Source organism: Ctenopharyngodon idella, chromosome 4 (assembly GCF_019924925.1).
Source record: "Ctenopharyngodon idella isolate HZGC_01 chromosome 4, HZGC01, whole genome shotgun sequence".
NCBI lineage: Eukaryota > Metazoa > Chordata > Actinopteri > Cypriniformes > Xenocyprididae > Ctenopharyngodon > Ctenopharyngodon idella.
The window spans coordinates 25,705,359-25,727,038 of record NC_067223.1 but is presented as its reverse complement, the minus strand read 5'-3'; the positions used below and the strand labels follow the sequence as shown (position 1 = coordinate 25,727,038).

The following is a 21,680-nucleotide window of genomic DNA, read 5'->3' as shown; positions in this document are numbered from 1 at the left end:
TCAAATACAGACATTGAGCTGAACTGAAATAGTACAGATCACTTGACGGAGAGCGAAACTCTCAAGTGCTCAGTCGGAGTGTTCAGCGAGTGAAAATATATCTATGCTCAGGGATGGGCACCATTTATGATGCATGTATTTCAAATACGCATTTCAAATATAAAATAGAATTTTGTAATTTGTACTTGATAGGGTTGATGAAAATGGCTTCATATTTTGTATCAAAATACTTTAGTGTTTTGTATTTTTGTAGTTTTAAAATACTGTAAATACTGTGTGTGTAAACCTCACTCCCCTGATCTCAAGAGGTGCTCTAGCAACTGATGCTAGAGACTGCGGTTTTTAGCCTCCTTGTTAGAGCGCCCGCCTTCCATGCCAGAGACCACGGTTTGAGTGCTGCTCGGAGCAGGTTAGTAAGACTGATTACATTTATATCATTTATTCATTTGATCATTTAATGATATTAAAATTATTATTATTCATTTGTCATTTTATGTTTTTAGATTTTATATTACTTATTTTACTTATTTCCTTGCTCTTGCAATGCTTGCTTTTTTTGTTTAATCTTATAATTGTGTGGTTTGAAGGGATGCTTGTCTTCACAAGTTAGAGATAAGAACATTTCTCCATTTTAAGGTTTTTAATGTCACAGCACGATGTTGTGAAGCAGTAATTTTCCATTGTTTTCTCCTTTGCATAAGAACATTTTTTGTAATTGTACTCAGGCCTGGCACTAGAGGGGGGGCCGGGGGGGCATGGCCCCTCCACGTACATCCCTGTGCCCCCCTACGGACCGAGGGAGACAGACTTGATAGTATCATGTAATTTTCTCACTCAAACGAACCACTGCCTGCTGCTACTTCTGATTGCTTTTAGAAGGAAAAGCTATCCATAACTGCTGGTCTAGGATCTGTTTTCTTTGTAATAATATCATCCAGCGCGTATCTGTTTGCGTGCTCTGTAGAGCGCCAAATCATTTAATTTCCAACGCATTGGTGAGCAATGTAGCCAATCACAGGCATGTTTGCTGATTTCTTGAACGCAACGGCCAATCACAGGTGTTTAAGTTAGAATCCACTCACCGCTCGAGTGCTGAGTTCTGCATGCTTGAAAATCTTCTCTAACAAAGTGTAGACTTTATGTAAATAAGAGATTCATTCTGAGGTTATCTTCACTGATTAATATAATAGAACTTTGTGAGATCGTGTTCATTGAATGAGTGACAGCTTTTTAGACAATTGTTATTTATTATTTGTTTTGGCTGCCATGCCAAATCACACATACAGTAATGCTTGCTTTCATGTTAAAATTGACAGTGGTTTGTGAACGTAGACGCTTTAATAACAAATCATTTATCTGGAGCGTTAATTCTGGGACTTGAAACTATTTAATGGAAATCTCTATCCTGTAATTTCAGATACGTTGTTTGTGGGTCTTTTGACAACAGAAAGTGATTCTCCACATAGTTTCACTCTTGTGTCATGAGTCCTTTTGAAAACTGGTTCTATTAGTTTTGTGAAAAAGTTCTGGTATAACAGGTTTAAGTTCCAAAGAAAACAAGCTGATGTTTTATTAGTTGTTGGCAGAGTGTCTGAGGAAACACTTCTGGAAAAGGGGGTGGGGAGCAGCAGCTAATTTGCTAGGGTATTGCTTAATGGTTGCTAAGGTGTTGCTAGGGAATTCTCATTGCTAGCATGTTTCAGATAGATACCATGCGAAAGGAGTATTATAGGACCCCTTTAACAGATGAGTTTGGATGAGAGTCCTGATCTGATCACAGGTTCATTTCATTATCTAAATATTGCTTAGGTCCACATGGTAAGAGTGAAACTACTTCAGATCTTTTTCTTTTTGTCCTGCAGCTGTGAATCTGTGAAGGGCGATGGCATCTGTTAAAGAACTTCTTGAGAAATCACTGAATGAACTGAAAAAAGCTGAACTGAAGAAGTTTCAGTGGCACTTAAAAAATGACCATAAGCCTATATCAAATTCTGACGTGGAGAATGCAGATATCTTAGACACAGTGGATAAGATGGTAGCATGTTTTGGACCAGAAGAAGCTGTGAAGATAACGGTGGACATCCTGAGGAAGACGAACCAAAATAATCTGGCTAAGCAGGTGGAGAACAATCACAAGCAAGGTAACGTTTAATTCACTGTGACTGTAATGTGATTGACTGTTGACCAATGTGATAGTTTGATCTTTGCTCTTCGCTCTGCTGTGATGTGCTCTGTGCTCTGAGATGTGCTCTGATGTGTTTTTGTGATTTGTTTCCCAGTGAGTGATCCTCTCTCTCTCACACGCAGGTCAGGCTGAAGGCAATATAAAGACATCTGCCACTGTTGGAGCTCATTCAAAAGAGATATGGGGTAAATAACACTGGATTGATATCACTGCCTGTGCATGGGAACAAGAAAAATTAAAGCTGCAAGCAGCGATGAAAGGGCCCTCGCACCCGGGCAGTTTGGGGCAGATTGGAGATTGCATGCCTGAGTTACAACAGCTTCCTCTTTCATGGCGAAACATCAGATTTTGTCAGGCCGCCACGGACACGCCCTCCAAAGAAAACTCAAAATTTCTGCAATTTAACATGGCTAAGGCCTTAAGATTAGACTGACAACATATGGTGTTGATCTGGTTAAATCTATATGAGGAGTTAATCATAGTCTAAAGCATGAAATTTCCTGTTGCCGGCAGGTAGCGCTATTACTGTAAATGAATATTGCCATGTAGATGTCTTCAGGCCAAGACTCTAATAAAACATGTGAAGTTTGGTGCTGATCCAACATTGTATACCCTGTTTCATTTCTGATTAAAGCTCAAGGAGGAGTTTGTTAAAGTTCAACGTCTGGAAATGGCAAAAACTGTACAAATTTTGTAAAGAAAATTCAAAATATCTCACTTCCTGTTGGTTTTCAGATTTCGCTCCAAGATACTTTTTTGTAGGTATTGGGCTATTAAATGTATTTACTGAATTTATACTGAATTAATTTTTATATATCAGACGTACATTTTCACCACTTCTGACGCATCTGCAAAGTTTCATGAGTTTTCGAGCATGTTTAGGCCCTCAAAAATGTTATTCCCCTTTCATGGCGAAACATCAGACTTTGTCAGTCACTACGGACACACCCTTCAACGAAAAGGAAGTGGGAGCTCTAACAAGGAGGCTAAAGACTGTGGTCTCTAGCGTCAGTTGCTAGAGCGCCTCTTGAGATCAGGGGAGTGAGGTTTACATGCACAGCTCTCACTAGCCTACATCTGTTACACTAGCAACTTCCACATACGAAGGGCCATTGCAATAGCCCTAACATAACCCCAATCCAGTCTCATGTCTTGTGTAGTGTGCTAGAGGGTCAACAGTTAAAAGCTTTTAATAATTTTGGTCAGCATGGCCTTAAGTTGATCCAAATCCAATAGTGACCAACCAATAAATGATGTGGAAGGAATTAGAAAAAGAAAGTTATTATGAAATTTTAATATTGAAACCAATTGCATACGAGTCTGCATTAGTCAAGGCAGTTACATCATCAAATGTTATCAACCTCAGCATAATCAGTGTAAGATGTGCATGTAAACACTATTGCAGTAAAAGTGTGATTAATTTGAATGTAGTAGAAGCATGAACTTATGAAAAACACGATCACTTAGTCTTTGCTGTTTTTTTCCCTCTTTTTTAAAGGCTCAACTGCAGATGACAATCAAGCTACTCTCCATGATCACACAAAGACCAGCCTCAGTCTGAAGAAAAAATTAAAACAGGACTACGAGCAGATGTTGGTTGGTAATTCACAGACGGGTCATCGGGAATACCTGAACGATATCTACACTGATTTATATATGGTGGAGAATGAGACTGGAGGAAGAGTGAATGACCATGAGGTGATACAGATCGAATCAAATCTCAACCGATCGACTGCCAAAGAGAGGCAAATCAAGTGTAATGACATGTTTAAAGTGCAGTGCGACACAGGTCGACGAAACAGAAAAGTGCTGACAATGGGGATCGCAGGAGTGGGAAAAACTGTCTCTGTCAATAAATTCATCTTTGACTGGGCTGAGGGAAGAGAAAATCAGGATATAGTGTTCATATTTCCACTTCCATTCCGTAGATTGAATTTGATTAAAAAAAAGCACAGTCTCATGGGACTGCTTAACAAATACTTCTTTAGGTGTCCTGAAGAACTGCCCTCTCTTCCTGAAGGTGACGGTAAGGTCATGTTCATCTTTGATGGGCTGGATGAATGTCGCTTTCCTTTGAGCTTTAAAGAAGATGACATATTTACAAATGTAAATGAAAAAACAACAGTGAGCAAGATAATAATAAACCTTATCAAGACACATCTGGTTCCCTCTGCTCTCATCTGGATTACATCCAGACCAGCAGCATCCAGTCTGATACCCCGTGACTACATTGATCAAGTGACTGAGGTGCGAGGATTTAATGATGAGCAGAAAGAGCAATACTTCAAAAATAACAGCACTACTGAGGTTTCTGAAAAAATCATCAGTCATATCAAAAAATCTAGGAGTCTGTACATCATGTGCCACATCCCTGTCTTCTGCTGGATCTCTCTCACTGTTCTTCAGCCTCTACTGGCTCGAGAGAGCAATGACAAAACTCCCACAACTCTCACAGGGATGTACACATGCTTCTTAATTTCTCAGCAGCAACAGATGGAAAAAAAATACTGTGATGACCCTGAACCTAAAGCCAATTCAAGGTCTTTTGATCAGATTATTCTGAAGCTTGGGAAACTGGCCTTTCAACAGCTGGAGAAAGGAAACCTGATTTTCTACAAAAAAGATCTTGAGAAATGTGGACTAAATGTCAGCGAAGGGTCTGTGTACTCTGGGTTATGCACTCGAATGTTTCAGGAGGAAAAGATTTCAGCAAGAAACATTTACAGCTTCGTACATCTCAGTGTACAGGAATTCCTTGCTGCTCTTTATGTGTTTTTGATGGGCGAAGATAAGAAAGCTGACCTATTTTTTCTATCTTGGAGAGAAAAACTCACATTGAAACTGTCCAAAAAGCCACTGTTTCAGCTTCATAAGGCTGCAGTCAAGAAGGCTTTAGAAAGCGAGAATGGACACCTGGACCTTTTCCTCCGGTTCCTTCTGGGTCTCTCACTGGAGTCCAGTCAGAGTGAGCTGAAGGAACTGCTACCAGAACTGGAACTCAAAACAGAGAGTGTTAAAAACACTGCTGACTATATCAAAAAGAAAATAGAGAAGGAGAAATCAGTAGAGAGGACCATCAATCTCTTCTACTGTCTGAGTGAACTGAAAGATAATTTTGTGGAAAAAATCCAGAAGAATCTGAGCTCAGGAAATCTTTCAGCACATAATCTCTCCTCTGCTGAGTGGTCTGGTCTGGTATTTGTGCTCTTGATTTCAGAAGAGACTCAAGAAAATTTTGAACTGCAGAAATACAGAAGATCTGATGAAGCACTGATGAAACTGCTGCTAGTGATCAAAAATACCAGAAGAGCACTGTAAGATTCTTCTTTACATTTATTTATATACACTGTTGGTCTTTTGTAATTTGGCCTTCATTTTACATTGTTGACTTCTTGGCCTAGACTGTTCAGAAAAATGAATAAATGTTATGTGTGTGATGACATAAGTACAGGTTTAATGTTTTATGAAGAGAAAATTGTTTTAGCTTTGCTTACATCACTACAGCCAAAGGATTTTCCAAGCTCCAGATTATAAACGCTTCATAATAAGCATTACTGTTGCTGTTTGTTTGTTTTGTTCACTACACAGGCTACAGTGCTGTAATCTCACTGCTCAGTCCTGTGAACATTTGTCTTCAGTTTTACAATCCTCAAACTCTTTCCTGAGAGAGCTGGACCTGAGTAACAATGACTTGCAGGATTCTGGAGTGAAGCTTCTTTCTGATGGACTAAAGAGTCCAAACTGTCAGCTGGAGATAATGAGGTAAATGGTTTTAAAATAATTAACTATGTTATAATCAGAGGCAGACTTAACCAATAAGCGAGGTAAGCGGCTGCTTAGCGCCCCAGGGAATCAGGGGACCCTGACTTGGTGAAACATATTAAGCAAATGCTCAAGAGCGTGTCAAAGGTTCCTCTTTCCAACATGGTTTTGGTTGAGCAGTGTAGTCAATCACAGACATATCTGTTGATTTTTTGAACACAATGGCCAATCAGAGGCATTTAAATTAGTCAGAATCCACTCACCGCTCAAAACGCCAGAATTTTTATTCAGTGATTACCTCTGTCCCACAACAGTTTTCCAGCATCCCTCGACCAACCCATATCCTCACTCCTAACTATTCATATCATATGTAAGTGTGAACTAGTGAACTATGAGACAGCAAATTAGAGTTACAAAATTAAAAGAACTGGAATTAAGGCCCTCAAATCACTTATTCTGCCCTGGCTATAATAATGCTATCACAATAAGTGACCTGCTCTCAATGGAATGCCAGAATAATAGACAAAACAACATTTGCAGGAATGTGATTTTTTTTCCATACTTAAACAGAAGTATGACCCATGTGGACTGCATAAGTTTGAGAAAAATATTGTTTGGGGTGGGGGGACGGGAATAGACTGTATGAAGATTGAAATTGCATAATGGTTTTAAACAACTACTAAAACTGTAAAATGCTTCCATTTCATGCATGGTTTGCTTCTGACAGCACTGAACAAGCAAGCAGTGCCATCTATTGGCTGTGTGCAAGACACCCTAGCATTTAAGCCAGATCAGGTTCAAAATAAACACCACACACCAAAAAGCGATTAAATGAAACGGTATTACTTGTCAGTTGGCCGGGCACATTTTTTAACAAATTCTAACAATGTATGGTTAAGAGAACAGGATATGGCTTAGTATGAATATCAAATTGTAAAGGTTGTGATGTAATCATATAAATATACATTCTGATATGCTCCGTGTTTCGGAGTGAAGCGTGGCACTGTATTCATTTACACACGAGCAACTCATGATCCTTTGTGTTAGGGTGGCTCAGTTCACAACAAATCAGTGGTCTTAAACTCAGTCTGTCCTGCAGAGTTTAGATCCAGCCAGCTCCAAAACACCTGCCTGGAAGTTTCTAGTAATCCTGATGACTTTGATTAGCTAGATCAGATTAAGTAGGATGGAGCTAAACTGAGCAGGGCCGTGGCCCTCCAGGAGCTGAGTTTGAGTCTATTGCAGTAAATGCTACTCCACATGAACTCCTGCAAGTGAGTTTGGGCCACTCATAACATGGATCTGAAAATCAAACTTGTGCCAAACATTTTCCCAATTTTGTAATGAGAACTGTTTATAAATCTTCTCAACAATTAAGTCACTGGTCACTGATGTTTTATTGCCATTAGCTCGCTGAGGTTTTCTGTTAAAATACAAGTTTTAGTTATTTTGAATTTAAAAGTTATTTAATAAATTATCTGAAGATATTTGAGGGGAAACAAAGAATTTATTAGCAACTACAATTTCTATAATACAAATAAGTATAAATGTGTCTGATGACTTCACTACAATTATAAAAGTAATTGAATACTTTTACTCTGGTACACTCCCACAGACACTTTTGTTACTTTTGTGACTGAATCTACAGAAAATACAGTTGCAAATACAAACAGCACAGGTCAGTGTGTGATAGTGACTAATCTGATTACCAAACTAATGTAATGTGGACTTTTGCTGTGTGTCTTTGTAGATTATCTGGCTGTATGGTTACAGATGAAGGCTGTGGTTATGTGTCTTCAGCACTGAGTTCAAACCCCTCACACCTGAAAGAGCTGGATCTGAGCTACAATCACCCAGGAGATTCAGGAGTCAAGCTGCTCAATGACAAACTGAAGGATCCAAACTACAGATTGGCTAAACTAAAGTATGTAGAACAGGAAGAGTTTTGATTAAACAACTCCAAAAACACCATTACAGTCTTCACTTATTACAAACCAGTTACAAATTTTTATATACACTACATTTCTTTCATACATTTACAAAAGTTTTTACTGAGAATTTATAGAGGTTTCGCTGTAGTTACTACAGGGCTGTTGAATGTTTCTTTCTGATTCTGATTTTCATTCCGATCATTTCATTTTAGGCAGGTTTTGACTGCATTACAGTTCCATATTACTTCACAAAATGATTTCAGTTATTTCAAAGGTCCTGACAGCCTACAACAGCAAAAGAACCAAAACCTTTATAGACACTGACCAAACAAATAAATATAACAAACAACAGGATATAAACCACAAACCATTTCCATGGTTTTCCTACAAAAATGTTTGATTTGCTTTCTCCTGCTCTCTCTCCCATACAAACACACACATACAGTACAGACACATAAAGGAGCACAAAAACTTGTCAGCATTTCCCTGTGACTGAATCAATAAATTAGTTTCGCAACTTGTGTAGGATGTCTGAAAAAAGCATTTTTTTTATTGCTGTGATGCAAAGCTGAATTTTCATCATTCATTGTGAACAAAAGCTTCATTGATGTGGCACTTCACATAGTGGCTATTTCACAGTAAACTCTTCATAATCTGTCCAAAACAGGCCAAAAAATATTGTCTAAACATTCATATTACTTCTATGACATTTAATGTATAACATTAGTTATATTATAGAGTCTATAAATGTTAATGTGCAGTGTAATACATCGCTATCATATTTTATTTTAGTATTACGTATTTCAGTTTATTTCACTCATCTCAGTATAGCAATATTTTGGGAAAAGCCAATAAGACATGTTTACTAATGTCTGCGTCATTCATTTCACACAGAGACACACAGAACATGCAGGATTCATATTCAAAGTCTTTTTGTGGTTTAATATCACAATTAGAATCAAGAACTTAAGAATAAAAAAAAACAAAAAAAACGTACCATTCATAATCATCGGCTTGATCAAGTTGATCCTCAAAATTAAATTGAAACCAGTCACGCTCTTTCTCTGAGGTAAACTCCTTTAGAGTTATTCATCACCACATCTCAAAACGAATATGTCTAAGCTTGATACATTTTTTCGAGCTGATGTGGGCGTCGACTCTGTTGCATGGATTGCCTTAGCGTTTGCGTTTGAATGCTGCATGCTCTCCGTGGGCCTGGCCGCATTAGTGGATAATGAGGTGACTCATGAACAACTGACACATCTCTCTTTTCAAACAGATTACATAAACAGAGAATATTTGTTTCTGATTAGACTCATATTATTTAAAACCTGACATTTCAACGTTTCTTTAGACATATGTCTCATGTTTGTGTGATAAGTATTCACTAAGTTACAGCTCATTTTCTGATGAGTATCAGAATGGACTTCATTCAGAGGGAGACGACAGATCGTGCATCATGTTAGTTTTCTTTATTTTGCAAAAAGCACAACATTTTGTTTTTACTGTGTACACCAGGGCTCTTCAAGTAGTTTCTTTCGAGGGCCGGATTATCAAATCAAAAAGCTGAGGTGGGCTGGGGTGGGGGGTGGGGTCTAATTAATAAAAATTATTTTATTAATTATTAGGCTTAAATTAAAATATTCTCACAGTGAGATTTGGTAAGCACAGGTAAAACCATACATGGCTACTCACCAGAGGTGGGTAAAGTATCAAAAAACTGTACTCAAATAAAAGTACAAATTCTTATAGATATTTACTAGATATATAATACTATTTACGTAAATATCTATTAGTAAATTAGTAAAAGTGAAAGTAATAATCTTAATAGTTACGAGAATAGTTATGAGTAAGAGTAAAAAAGTATCCAATGAAAAAACTACTCAAGTAACTAGTTATTTTGTAATATATATATACACACACACACACACACACACACACACACTGCCAAAAGTTTTGGGACGCCTGCCTTTACGTGCACTTGAACTTTAATGACATCCCATTCTTAATCCGTAGGGTTTAATATGGAGTTGGCCCACCCTTTGTAGCTATAACAGCTTCGACTCTTCTGGGAAGGCTTTCCACAAGGTTTAGGAGTGTGTTTATGGGAATTTTTGACCATTCTTCAAGAAGCGCATTTGTGAGGTCAGGCAGTGATGTTGGCGAGAAGGCCTGGCTCGCAGTCTCTGCTCTATAATTCATTCCAAAGGTGTTCTATCGGGTTGAGGTTTAGGACTCTGTGCAGGCCAGTCAAGTTCCTCCACACCAAACTTGCTCTTGACCTTGCTTTGTGCACTGGTGCCAAGCCCAACCCCTTCAAAACAACCCCACACCATAATCCCCCCCGCCACCAAACTTTACACATGGCACAATGCAGTCAGGCAAGTACCGTTCTCCTGGCAACCGCCAAACCCAGACTCGTCCATCAGATTGCCAGACAGAGAAGCGTGATTTGTCACTCCAGAGAACACGTTTCCAATGCTCTAGAGTCCAGTGGCGGCGTGCTTTAGACCGACGCTTTGCATTGCACTTGGTGATGTAAGGCTTGGATGCAGCTGCTCGGCCATGGACACCCATTCCATGAAGCTCTCTACATACTGTTCTTGTGCTAATTTGAAGGCCACATGAAGTTTGGAGGTCTGTAGCTATTGTCTCTGCAGAAAGTTGGCGATTTCTGCACACTGTGCGCCTCAGCATGTGCTGACACCGCTCTGTGATTTTACGTGGCCTACTGAGTTGCTGTTGTTCCCAATTGCTTCCACTTTGTTATGATACCACTAACAGTTGACCGTGGAATATTTAGTAGTAAGAAAATTTCACAAATGTACTTATTGCACAGGTGGCAACCTATCACGGTACAACGCTTGAATTCACTTTGCTCCTGAGAGCGGCCCATTATTTCACAGATGTTTGTAGAAGCAGTCTGCATGCCTAGGTGCTTGATTTTATACACCTGTGGCCATGGAAGTGATTGGAACACCTGAATTCAATGATTTGGAGGGGTGTCCCAATACTTTTGGCAATATAGTGTATATGCCTGCATATGTACACACGCAACTATAGTGAATACGGATTAACACTCAGGGGTCAGCGGTCGCGACGGCAATACCACCTCGTTTTTTTTTTTTCTTACCAGTGCGAAAGAGACTCAAAATACTCTGTCAATTTTGGACATTCATATATCATTCAAATCTGTGAAATGTCTTCTTTTATTTGTGTAGACCAGGGCTCGTCACCTGGCGGCCCACGTGCCAATTTTTCTGTAAATTGGCCAAACGTGCTTGCAAAACGATCTGAAATGATTTGGATTTGTCCGGACTGCTCTGTCACTGAATCATCTTAAGTTGCTTCTCGGCCAGTAACAAAATACAGAACAAATAGCACTGTTTTTATGTGTTTCACTAGTTTACTTTGAACTATGCAGCACGGCCCATTGGATAACGGAACGAAAGATTAAAGTAGCTGCATTTTATAGACTAAAAGGTAAAATAGTCTTTATAATTTAAAGTAGCCTTTATAATATAAGTCACTAGGACAGAGGAAACAGGCTTTCAACAGCTTGAACTTTTTTTGCCATCAACTGGGTTTCTTTGGATTCATATGCGTTTCAAGTTGTACGATAAAAACACCAGCCTGTCCACAGCATCTGGCTTAAGAGCTGCATGATGACGTTACAATATTTCCTTCTGTGCTGAAAGCCCTCTCAGAAGGGCTGCTAGTGGCAGGGATGCACAGGTACTTTTTTGCTAGTGGGGAAATTTATTTCTTGTGTTTTCCACCAGTCAAGTGGATTTACGTCACTGTCCATCTCAGGCATCATTAGGTAGCTCTGGATCTCCTTTTCAATAGCAATGTGCAGAGACTCGCCTCGGAATTCCTGTGGTTTCTTGACATAACTGCCAAAAGACTTTTTGTCTTTTATTCTGTCACTTTTTCTGTCGTAAGGAACTTTCTTGCTTAATGATTTGGCCAACGTTTGTTGCGTGTGTGTTTGCGATTTTACTCTGTCTACTGCAGGTGCGCCGTGTTCAGCTGACTCCTGAAGCTTTTCATAATCCTCATATTCAGTATGGTGTATGGTGAAAGAGATTGGTCGTCGAGCTGCTTTTGACTGCAACTGATTTTCGGCACAGTTTGCAGATTGGCGTCTTTTGACCAACATCTGTCCTTTCAAAACCAAACCACCTCCATGCTAGTGATGACGACCCAAGTTTATGAATTAAATGTAGCATGGATTGTGAGGTTGCTTCTGCTGAGGTATACCTCTCTGTTCTTTTGACACACTGCTCACTAATCTGTAGAAATAGTAAAATAGCGCAATTATGTCCCGCAGTCTGGATGGACGCAAGTTTCAGCCCTACTCTATTTGATTCAAATCATAGTCATAGTCTCTGTTCTCTTGGTATCCAAGATTTTTTTGGTGTGTCACAAGTCTGTTTTGAAAGTATTTTTTTCTTTCTTTTAATTGTTTAATTGATAAGTAATTTGCCCATTTGGTGGTTCTATTTTGGGCTGAATAACACTTAAATTTGGTTTGGAGGTCAAATTCGTTTTTTTAATTTTTCATCATAACTATACTTTAGATTTTTGACAGTATCCTTATAAATGTCAGGGTTTTGGTTGGAGTCAGACTTAGCTTGAGTTTCAAGCACAAGTATATTTAGAGGATGAGAGACTGTGGGGATTTCATTGGCGTGGAGAGCTTTTATATTTAATAGATTCAGTATCAGATTGACTGAGGTGTTGCCAGAATTTAACAGCTCTTGTTTTTTTTTTTTTTTGTAAATTCCAGTTGTGTTCTTTCTATTAAACTTTTATCCCAATTTTGAAACTTTAAAGTTGGTCCCCAAATTTCACTCCCATTCAGTTATATTGGTTTAATGATTGAGTGATATAATCCATGTTTACTAATGTACATTACTAATTATAAATGTACTAATTTACTAATGCTATGTATATTTCTAATACTAATCCAGACGATCACCGGGTGCTCAGCGCTCATGTACCCAGCTGAGAACAGCCTCAAGGCCTTTGCACACTGAGTTCGAAATTTTCGTATGCGTTTTTTCGTCTTCGTGATCCTAAAAATTCGTAACACACAGAGACTTTGCACACTGAGTCCAATGCATATTAATGAATCCGTTGTGGAAAAATTTGCAAAACAATACAAAATGGAGTCTTCAAGCAGTGAGCATGATTTAGTAGCCCTCTCTCTTGTTAAAAAGAGAAAAACAAAGAGAAAATATTGGGTCCATCCAATCCCGAGATTGCGTAGAGAGGAAGGAGAGTTCCACCTCATGAAGGAGCTGCTTGATTATCCTGAGCGTTTCAAAGTTTACTTCAGGATGTCAGTGGCTCAGTTTGATGCTTTGTTAGCGATACTGGCACAATCTGTCTTTATATTCTGTCTCTTTGTATTCCGTACTTTGTTTGTCATACAGTGCTGCTGCTTTGTGCTGTAGACGACGTGGATCAACTTGTCAGATGGCATTCATGATTTTGGCTTTTACTTGTACGGTGGCTCTGAATTGTCAAAACGTCTCTCAAAATGCGTGCCACGGATGCAAAAAACAGAAAATCGAACCTGATCCGAATTTTTTTATGACGGATGAAAATTTCGGAGGCAGTGTGTAAACGTGATTGACACAACGTGAGGTCGTATTTATTTTTTAACGTGCAACAATTTCAGAAGCGAATTTTGGACTTAGTGTACACAGACCTTTACCTTGGTTAGTCCTTCTGGCATTTTTTTAAAATCAGATTTGTAAAATGTTAATGAAAAAAGGCGGGGTTGTGTTTTATATTTCATTTTGTTATAAATATACAAGCAGTGAAGATAATCAATGTACGCTTTGCCTGAACCACATTTGTGTGGCTATTGACGTTTAAGTTTTTTTTTTTATTTCAAATGAAAAGAGGCAAGAGTTTTGTTTTATATCATATTTAATTTTATTGTTGCCTAAAATATACAGAGATAATCGGAGTAGCCAAAGCAAGCTGATGTACTCACTGTGTACTTGGTATTAGTGTTGTCACAAATACTGGAATTTCTCACTTCGATATTCAATACCATTTTCGATACCACCAGGAAAAAATCCTGCATATACTGTCATGTATATATTTTTTTTATATTTTTTTTTTTAGTTATCCATTGAAAGTCTAGGCAATCAAAAATTTCTTCTAAAGAGATCACTTTATATGATAAAGCTTTTAAGCTTTTAAGCTTTTTTCATATATATGTGAAGCATCAGACTGAGAGGGAAATTTTGAATCCATGTGCAGAGATTTATTAGGAGGAACAACAAGTAAAACAGTCAGATATAGGCTACACTGATTAGCTGCTGAGGAACACCTGAGAACAATCAACTCAGAATTCAGGTGAGTGAGACCTCTGGTGGCGGAGTTGAGTTGATCAATTACCACTATAGTTATCTCAAAAATATTTCCTAACTCAAATTATTTGTTTTTTACAATGGGGTAATTTTGTTGCAATAACTTACACACAACACAAGGAAGCTTGATTTCAAATGGTAAATTGAATTCTAAAATGAAAAGTAAACAGTAATAAAACAAGAACAGATAAACAAATTACTAACAATAGCACAAATAAATACAATAGAATAAAGATAAAAATGAAATGGGCTGCTTTATTTTTTTCAGGTAGGTCTAACAGTAGTATTCAGGTAAGAAACTGAATAAAGAAACAAAGTAATCAAATTTAAAATAACACTGGATCATCTTCATTGTAAAAAATAAATACAGATTAATCAATTAAACACAAGTTAATCAGTCAAGAGCAGTAAGTGATTTTTCTCTTTGTCTTTTGTTGTTTGGTTAACATTAACAACATCGAGAGTGGTACATTTATTAGACTGCTGTCCCTTTGAGACCTGACACACGCACAGATCGAAATATACATTCTTCCTGTACTATTTACGGCTGTTTACGTTTATACCAAAGTCCCTTTCAAGGAAAGTCTGTAGACTCGGCGGCCATATTTGCAACGCCTCCAGGCAGCTATTTCAGCCATCCAAGACCAAGTCCTATCTATTTGAATGGGGAAATCCTGAAATCTCAAATCTCAACTGTTTGGCGAACACACAATTAAATATATTTTAAATCAGCAAAAAAATCTGACACAAACTGTCCCATAAATGTTGTTTCTTATGCTCAAATAGCATTAAAAAAGCTTATTTTTCAGGCTAGACTAGCTAATGGGCATGTGCAGTCCTAAGCGCGCTTCTAACGGCAGCTGCAGTGACCCAATGACTTTATCAATCAGCGATTGACTGTTTTACTTAGAAGGCGGGACGTTTTCCGCCATATTGCACGTAGCAGATTCTCCCATTCATAACTAATAAGAGTGAACCATCTTTCTATATCTATAGCCTATGTTAATACTCACCAAGACGGGCATTGTGACATTATTTTTTAGTGTATTTAATCTGGGGAGTGAGTAGAATTAGGTGCAATCCAGTGCTGAAATTCAGACCCGTTCACACCAACACTATTTATCCAGAGCGAATGAGACGACTGAATGAGAGGAGGCGGGTGCGTGTCAACTCGCTGTCGGATAGTAGAGCAAGAACGCACAGCTGGTATCTGTGTATCGATACTGCAGAAAGGAGTATTGGAATCATTTCATATATTTCGGTATCAGTACGTATCAAAATATCGATATTTTTGACAACACTACTTGAGAAACGCCGCCGGTCTCTCTCGAACACTGTCACTTGCTCTCGCAGTGTTTGCTTCCCTTTTGTCCAGACAAGACCTCATAGTTGAGCACTTCCATGTCGCTATGACAATGTTGAAGATATAGGAACAGTAGCAGGAGATCGATGTTCGTGCTGAAGAACAGAAAGCAAAGGAAATTCAGAGATTGTCTTATTATAGGGAGATGAGAGGGTCTGTCTCTTACCATTGGAGAAAGCAAAACGACTAACTTGGATCATGTGAGGCACCTCATACTATCATATAATGGCAGTGACGTCACTAGCCAAAGTTTTATGACAGTTACAGTTTACATTACACAAAGTTTCTTGTAGATTAGCATGTTGGTCTTGTGACTAAGGCCCCATTTTCAATAGCGTGTTTTCACTGGTTTACACTAGTTCCGTAACGCATAAGTTTTGCTACGGTTACGCCTGCCATTCACACTGCGGCAATGTTTTTTCCAAAAGAAAAAACTGGTCCAGGACTTAAAGCAGTAAAAGCAGTAAACGGAAACCGTCAGAGTCGATTTAATTGTGCTAAACAACGGTAATCTGTTTATTTTATGATATCATTTATATATATATATATATATAATATATATCACGCGATCCGCACAATTCTCCGCTTTCTTCTTCTTCCCCTCGTGCTTCTCTGTTCAGCCTTCTTCAACCAGGCTGAATCCTGATTAGACAATCACAGTCTGTCACTCAAACTTGGAGAAAGTCCTCATTGGCTTATTATATTAGGACTCGTCTTTACAAAATATAAATCAAAATACAATAACAAATGGTTTACATCAAACATCTTGAAAAGTAAAATACAAACATGAACAATGAAAGAACTATATATTTATATTATTTCCCCTCTAAATTTTGAGTATGTTACACCTGTAATGGAAAAGGAGGAGAATATCACAGATCAACTGAATGATTTCCGGTCTCAACATAGCAATATACATGACAGAATAATACCATTATTACCAGTCATTCAAATGATTTGTTCCAATGGCTGATTCAGTCAAGAATGAGGCAGTTGTTTATGAATGGATAATTGAATCTTTGACTCAATTTGAACCGATTTGTTCAAAATGCTGAATCATTCAGTAATGAAAACACTGCTGAGTGATGCACTATGGTTCTGCTGTGATCTTTGTTTGGAACTATTTTTGCTGATGACATAGAACAAAAACAGTCAATATTTCTTCTAAAATGTAAGTGGCTTAATATTAACAAGGCTACTTGTTTATTGAACTGTTGTATGAAATGTGTCAATGTGGTATTCAGGAAGTCGTGTAATGTTGCCTAACTGTATCATGTGTTATAAATATAAAAATGCCACATTATGTATTTTTACCACAGTATGTTAACTGAGTTTCTTTTTGTGTGCTTCGCTCATGTTTCCATTTCTCCTCGAGAGGCTGAGCGAGCCTCAAAAGCGCAACCTTGTTACCGTCAGTATATATTATACAGTCCATTATTATCCACTTTCGATCACCACTTACACTAAATGTAAGAAAATCAATGTCATTCTCACTTTGGTGATTTTTTTTTTTTTTCGTTTTGGTATTGACATTTTAATCTACTTGTCCGGCCAGGAAAGTAAAATTCTCTTTCACTTGCCCCTTCAAAAAAACTGCTTGTCCCGGACTAACAGACAAGTGTTAATGTCGAGTCCTGATGTGTTAAACAGCAGCTCTGCAACTAAAATCCTGATTTATAATCGAGACGTTGTCTGACAAAAATCACCATACACATAAGATAAAGACGTGATTTTAGGTATATATACACATAAAGTGGTCACTCAGATTAGAAGCAACGTATCTATTTTATTTGTTCTCTGACAGAGCGCACATCCTCAACTGAATGTGCTGCTCCTCTCAGCCACTCACTGAACAGAGCAGACGCAGAGAGAGGTGACCCTGCGACAGGAAATTAAAGCCCAGGATACACTGCACGATTTTAGCAATCCTATAAGATCATTACTTTATCACACTGTGTGACATGGATCTACTAAACTTGGGTATGTAAACTGTACGATGATGACAATTGTTGACTCGTAGGCTATGATGCAAGTTTCTATAGATGAATAAAACATCATCAGCATGCGCTAGTGGTTAACAAAAACACCATGCTGAATCACACTTTGACAGTTGTAGTTTTTATGTGTACTGAAAAAAGAAGCGGCGAAAGAAGAAGGGAAAAGAGCTTGAGGTAAGCAGTTTTAAGTTTTAGCGCCATGCCGCTTTGATTTCATGTCGTATTTTTATTGGCTGGTCAGTAGACGTAGGTCGTAGCAGCAAACACACTGTGATGATCATGCTGAATTTCTGACACTGTCAGAAACATTATCTTTTAACCAAACTGGTTCCGCGTGTGTCACACCAATGTACATATTTTGCGACAGCAAAGTTAAAGTTATTAATTGTGAAGGCTATGTTAAAAAATAAACTGGTAATATTATTTTTATCAAAACTATCTAAAATTTTTAATGCTTGTATCAAATTTAATGATTTTTAATTTCATCTAAGGCCTTAATTTTCACAAAATGAATTTAATGACCTTTTTAACGACATGTGGAAACCCTGATTTAAGCTGTATTTTTTACTTATTTAAAATTCTTCATTCAGAATATGAATAATATGTAAGGATTATTTACTTATTATTTTGAGTGTGTGTGTATTTACTGATTAACTGTGATACTGTGTGTGTTTTGTAGTGTGGATCATGGAAGAGAGATCAGGATTACAGCAGGACTACACAAATGTATGTCTACACACAAAACACACACAAACTCTCAGACACTCTCACACATACACTTATACACACACTCTCTATCTCTCACACACATTTGTTGGTTGCTTAGTAACAGACCAGAGAGTTGAGTACCGAATTCAAGATTTCCGAACTACAGATAAAATGAGATTTTGTAAGATACGATAAGAATCCTAAATCAAGTTAAGATTTGCTTCTATAATACAAATTTGTAAAAAAATTCTAAATTAACTGGTCAGATCTGAACTGAAGGCTGAAGATAGAAAGTTTCTGTAAAATAATTTTTACAGTGTTCATTAAAAGATCAGATTGATAATTCTGTGTTTTATCTCCATCAGATTCCCATCGGCTCACTCTGGATCTGAACACAGCACATCAACACCTCCGTCTGTCTGAGAGGAACAGAGTGATTACTTACACTGACACAGAGCAGCATTATCCTGATCATCCAGACAGATTTGATCATCATCTTCAGGTGTTGTGTAGAGAGAGTGTGTGTGGACGCTGTTACTGGGAGATTGAGTGGAGTGGAAACAATGGTGTGTATATATCAGTGTCATATAAGAGCATCAGCAGGAAGGGACGGGGTAATGAGTGTGTGTTTGGATATAATAATCAGTCCTGGAGTTTGTACTGCACTCCCTCCAGTTACTCATTCAGACACAATAACATAAAGACTGAACTCCCTGTAAAGCCCATCATCAGCAGTAGAATAGGAGTGTATGTGGATCACAGTGCAGGAACTCTGTCCTTCTACAGCAACACAATGACACTTATCCACACAGTCCAGACCACATTCACTCAACCACTCTATCCTGGGTTTAGGGTTTATTATACTGGATCATCAGTGAAACTGTGTTAATGAATCAGAACAGACTGTAGAGAGATTCTACCCATAATGCTTTGAGCTCATGATGAATCAGTGACTGTCGAACGCTTGCTTGACTAGATGATCCATGATAAGGGGCTCAACGCAGAAAGACGATGAACACTTATATTTAATAAACACCAGCAGGAAACATTAACACAAGATGATGTACATGACTGAGGGTTTAAATACACTAGATAACAAGAGACTGATGGTGATAAGTTGTCATGGTTACAAACAAGGGTTGCTATGGGAATTAATGAGAGCAATGGAAACACAGGACCCAGGAACTGAAAACCAGAAACAACAAGGAAAAATGAATTCAAAATAAGAGTCCATGAAGATAGAGACATACAGGTAATCATGACACTGACAGTGAGATGTTATAGAGTCTCTTCATTACATTAATACTACAGCTGAACTTCTGATCGAGCGCTAGAGTAGTACTGGTTGAGTAAACGATGAGCACTCTTGAATATTATATAATATACACTGCTAAATAAAAAGAAGTCAGAGAAGGTTAGAGATTGAGTGACGGAAACAAGGTGAAGAGCAAGAGAAACCCAGAACAACAGTCAAGGAAACTAACAGATGACGTTGCGAACGTCCAGTTAGGTTTGCATTTGGTCCGGTTTATAATGTTAGCTGGAATTTTCCTTAAGAATTATGTTTTTTATTCCTTAAATAAACATCCCTTAAATTAACTATGATAAAGGATTTTATGGCTTTTTTTTTTCTCCAGATTGACAGTACTATGGTTTCAGTGCAAATAAACCATAAAACATGGCTATTTGTAGATATGGTTTTCCTAATAAAAAATAATTAATAATTACTATGGAACAAATATTATTTTTCTTAATATTGGTTTAGAAACTACTCAATATTCTGTAAAACATGACCTTTATATTAGTTCGTAAGTTGATGACAAGCAAATAATGAAATTATAATTAAATCATCAAAATTTAAACAAATAGACTAAAGAATATTCAAACAAAATTCTAAATAAAACTCAGTAACAAAAATTAATATTTTATTTCACTTCACCCATTTTGCCTCACCTTTGACTGATAAGATGATCAAACTGAAAAGATTTGGTTTTCAAGTGAAATGTAAAAGCGCCTATTTAAGCGAGTTTGTGTTGTTGTGTTTTTCATTAAAAATAATATTACCCATCATTAAAATTTGTTCCCTTTTAAGGGAACTCGCGCTGCGTCAGACGCTTTTGGAACGCCTCTGCGTAATTGCATCATGAAGCACATATGAAATCAGTCCAATAGAGTGATGGAACGTCATAGGCGGGTGACGTCACCGACCAGGAAACTATAAAGCCTACCCGAAAACACATTCATTCAGCTTCTGTGTCTTTAGCAAGCGCTATGTGTGAACTTGTCTGTCCTATCTATTGTTGTCTGTCTGCATATATATATATATATATATATATATATATATATACATACACACATATATATATATATATATATATATATATAGTCATTATGGTGAGCGAACAACATTTCAGGAAGTGTGTTCATCCCTGCCCTCGCTTTGTTACGGGTGGGGATACACACCAAATGTGTGTTGTTTGTTTGGGTGTGCAGCATGCCCAGGCAGCTCTCGAGGGGGCTGCCTGTGAGCACTGTGAGCAGCTCCCACTGAGAACGCTGCGCTCCTGCCGAGCCCTCTTCAAGGAGGGCGGCTCGGCTCGTGTTCCTCACGGCTCGGGTCCCGCTTCTGTCGAGGCAGAGTGGTGCCTCAGGGCGTGGGGTTCGCAAATGGATGTGGCAGAGGGGTAAGAGATGGGCGCTGCCCTATCTCTGCTTTCACCTGCTGCATCCAATGTGTCAGTTCGCTCCGGTTGATACAGTTACATTGGCGTCCGGTTCTGAGGAATTGGATGTTTTAATGTAACAATGGGAGATACTGAAGACTCGCCACTTCAGTCTCCCGCTGAAGAAGCTTGTGGAGGTGTTGACTCGTGCTGTGGCTAAATTAAACATCGATTGGTCGGCCGAGAAACAAGAGCTTCAAGTGAAAGCAAACTAGATGAGCGCTTCCTGCCATCTAGATCAGCTCAACCTCCACGTCGGGGCTTACCGTTTTTTCCCGGCCTCCACACTGAGGTGTCGAGGTCGTGGAAGAGACCGGTTTCCTACCGTGTTTATACCCCACAAACATCTACGTACAGTAATGTGCTGGGTATGAAGAGACATGGTTATGGGGCGATGCCGAAGGCGGAAGAGACACTCGTGAGCCATCTCTCCCCTCAATCGGCATCGTCCCCTAAAGCCCCGACATTGCCCACCAAGCCCCTAAAAGCTACATCGGTGCTGGTGGGCAAAGCATACTCGGCTGTAGGTCAGGCAGCGGCATGCTTGCATACTGTCAATCTTGCAAGCGTACCAAGCTGACCTGCTCAGAGACCTGGGTGAGAGTGAAGAGGTGGGGGC

The 21,680-nt window shown here is 38.4% G+C and overlaps 2 protein-coding genes across 2 annotated transcripts in view; both read left to right on the top strand.

Moving 5' to 3' along the window:
- The window catches only part of LOC127511066 (NACHT, LRR and PYD domains-containing protein 12-like), an 83,752-nt gene that overhangs the window by 2,642 nt on the left and 59,430 nt on the right, over positions 1-21,680 (top strand). The window lies entirely within an intron of this gene.
- Positions 863-19,962, top strand: LOC127511065 (NACHT, LRR and PYD domains-containing protein 3-like). The gene is made up of 7 exons (XM_051891458.1): positions 863-2,141; positions 2,308-2,370; positions 3,684-5,499; positions 5,774-5,947; positions 7,698-7,871; positions 18,310-18,356; positions 18,704-19,962. Exons 1-7 carry the CDS (start codon positions 1,883-1,885, stop codon positions 19,225-19,227), a joined length of 3,057 nt encoding a protein of 1,018 aa, XP_051747418.1. The 5' UTR covers positions 863-1,882; the 3' UTR covers positions 19,228-19,962.

What these genes read in the sequence shown, in the direction of transcription:
- LOC127511065 (XM_051891458.1), top strand. Translation starts at nt 1,883, where the DNA reads ATGGCATCTGTTAAAGAACTTCTTGAGAAATCACTGAATGAACTGAAA. An exon ending in TGTCAGCTGGAGATAATGAG is followed by an intron (nt 5,948 to 7,697) that starts GTAAATGGTTTT and finishes GTGTCTTTGTAG; the next exon opens with ATTATCTGGCTGTATGGTTA. An exon ending in TACAGCAGGACTACACAAAT is followed by an intron (nt 18,357 to 18,703) that starts GTATGTCTACAC and finishes TATCTCCATCAG; the next exon opens with ATTCCCATCGGCTCACTCTG.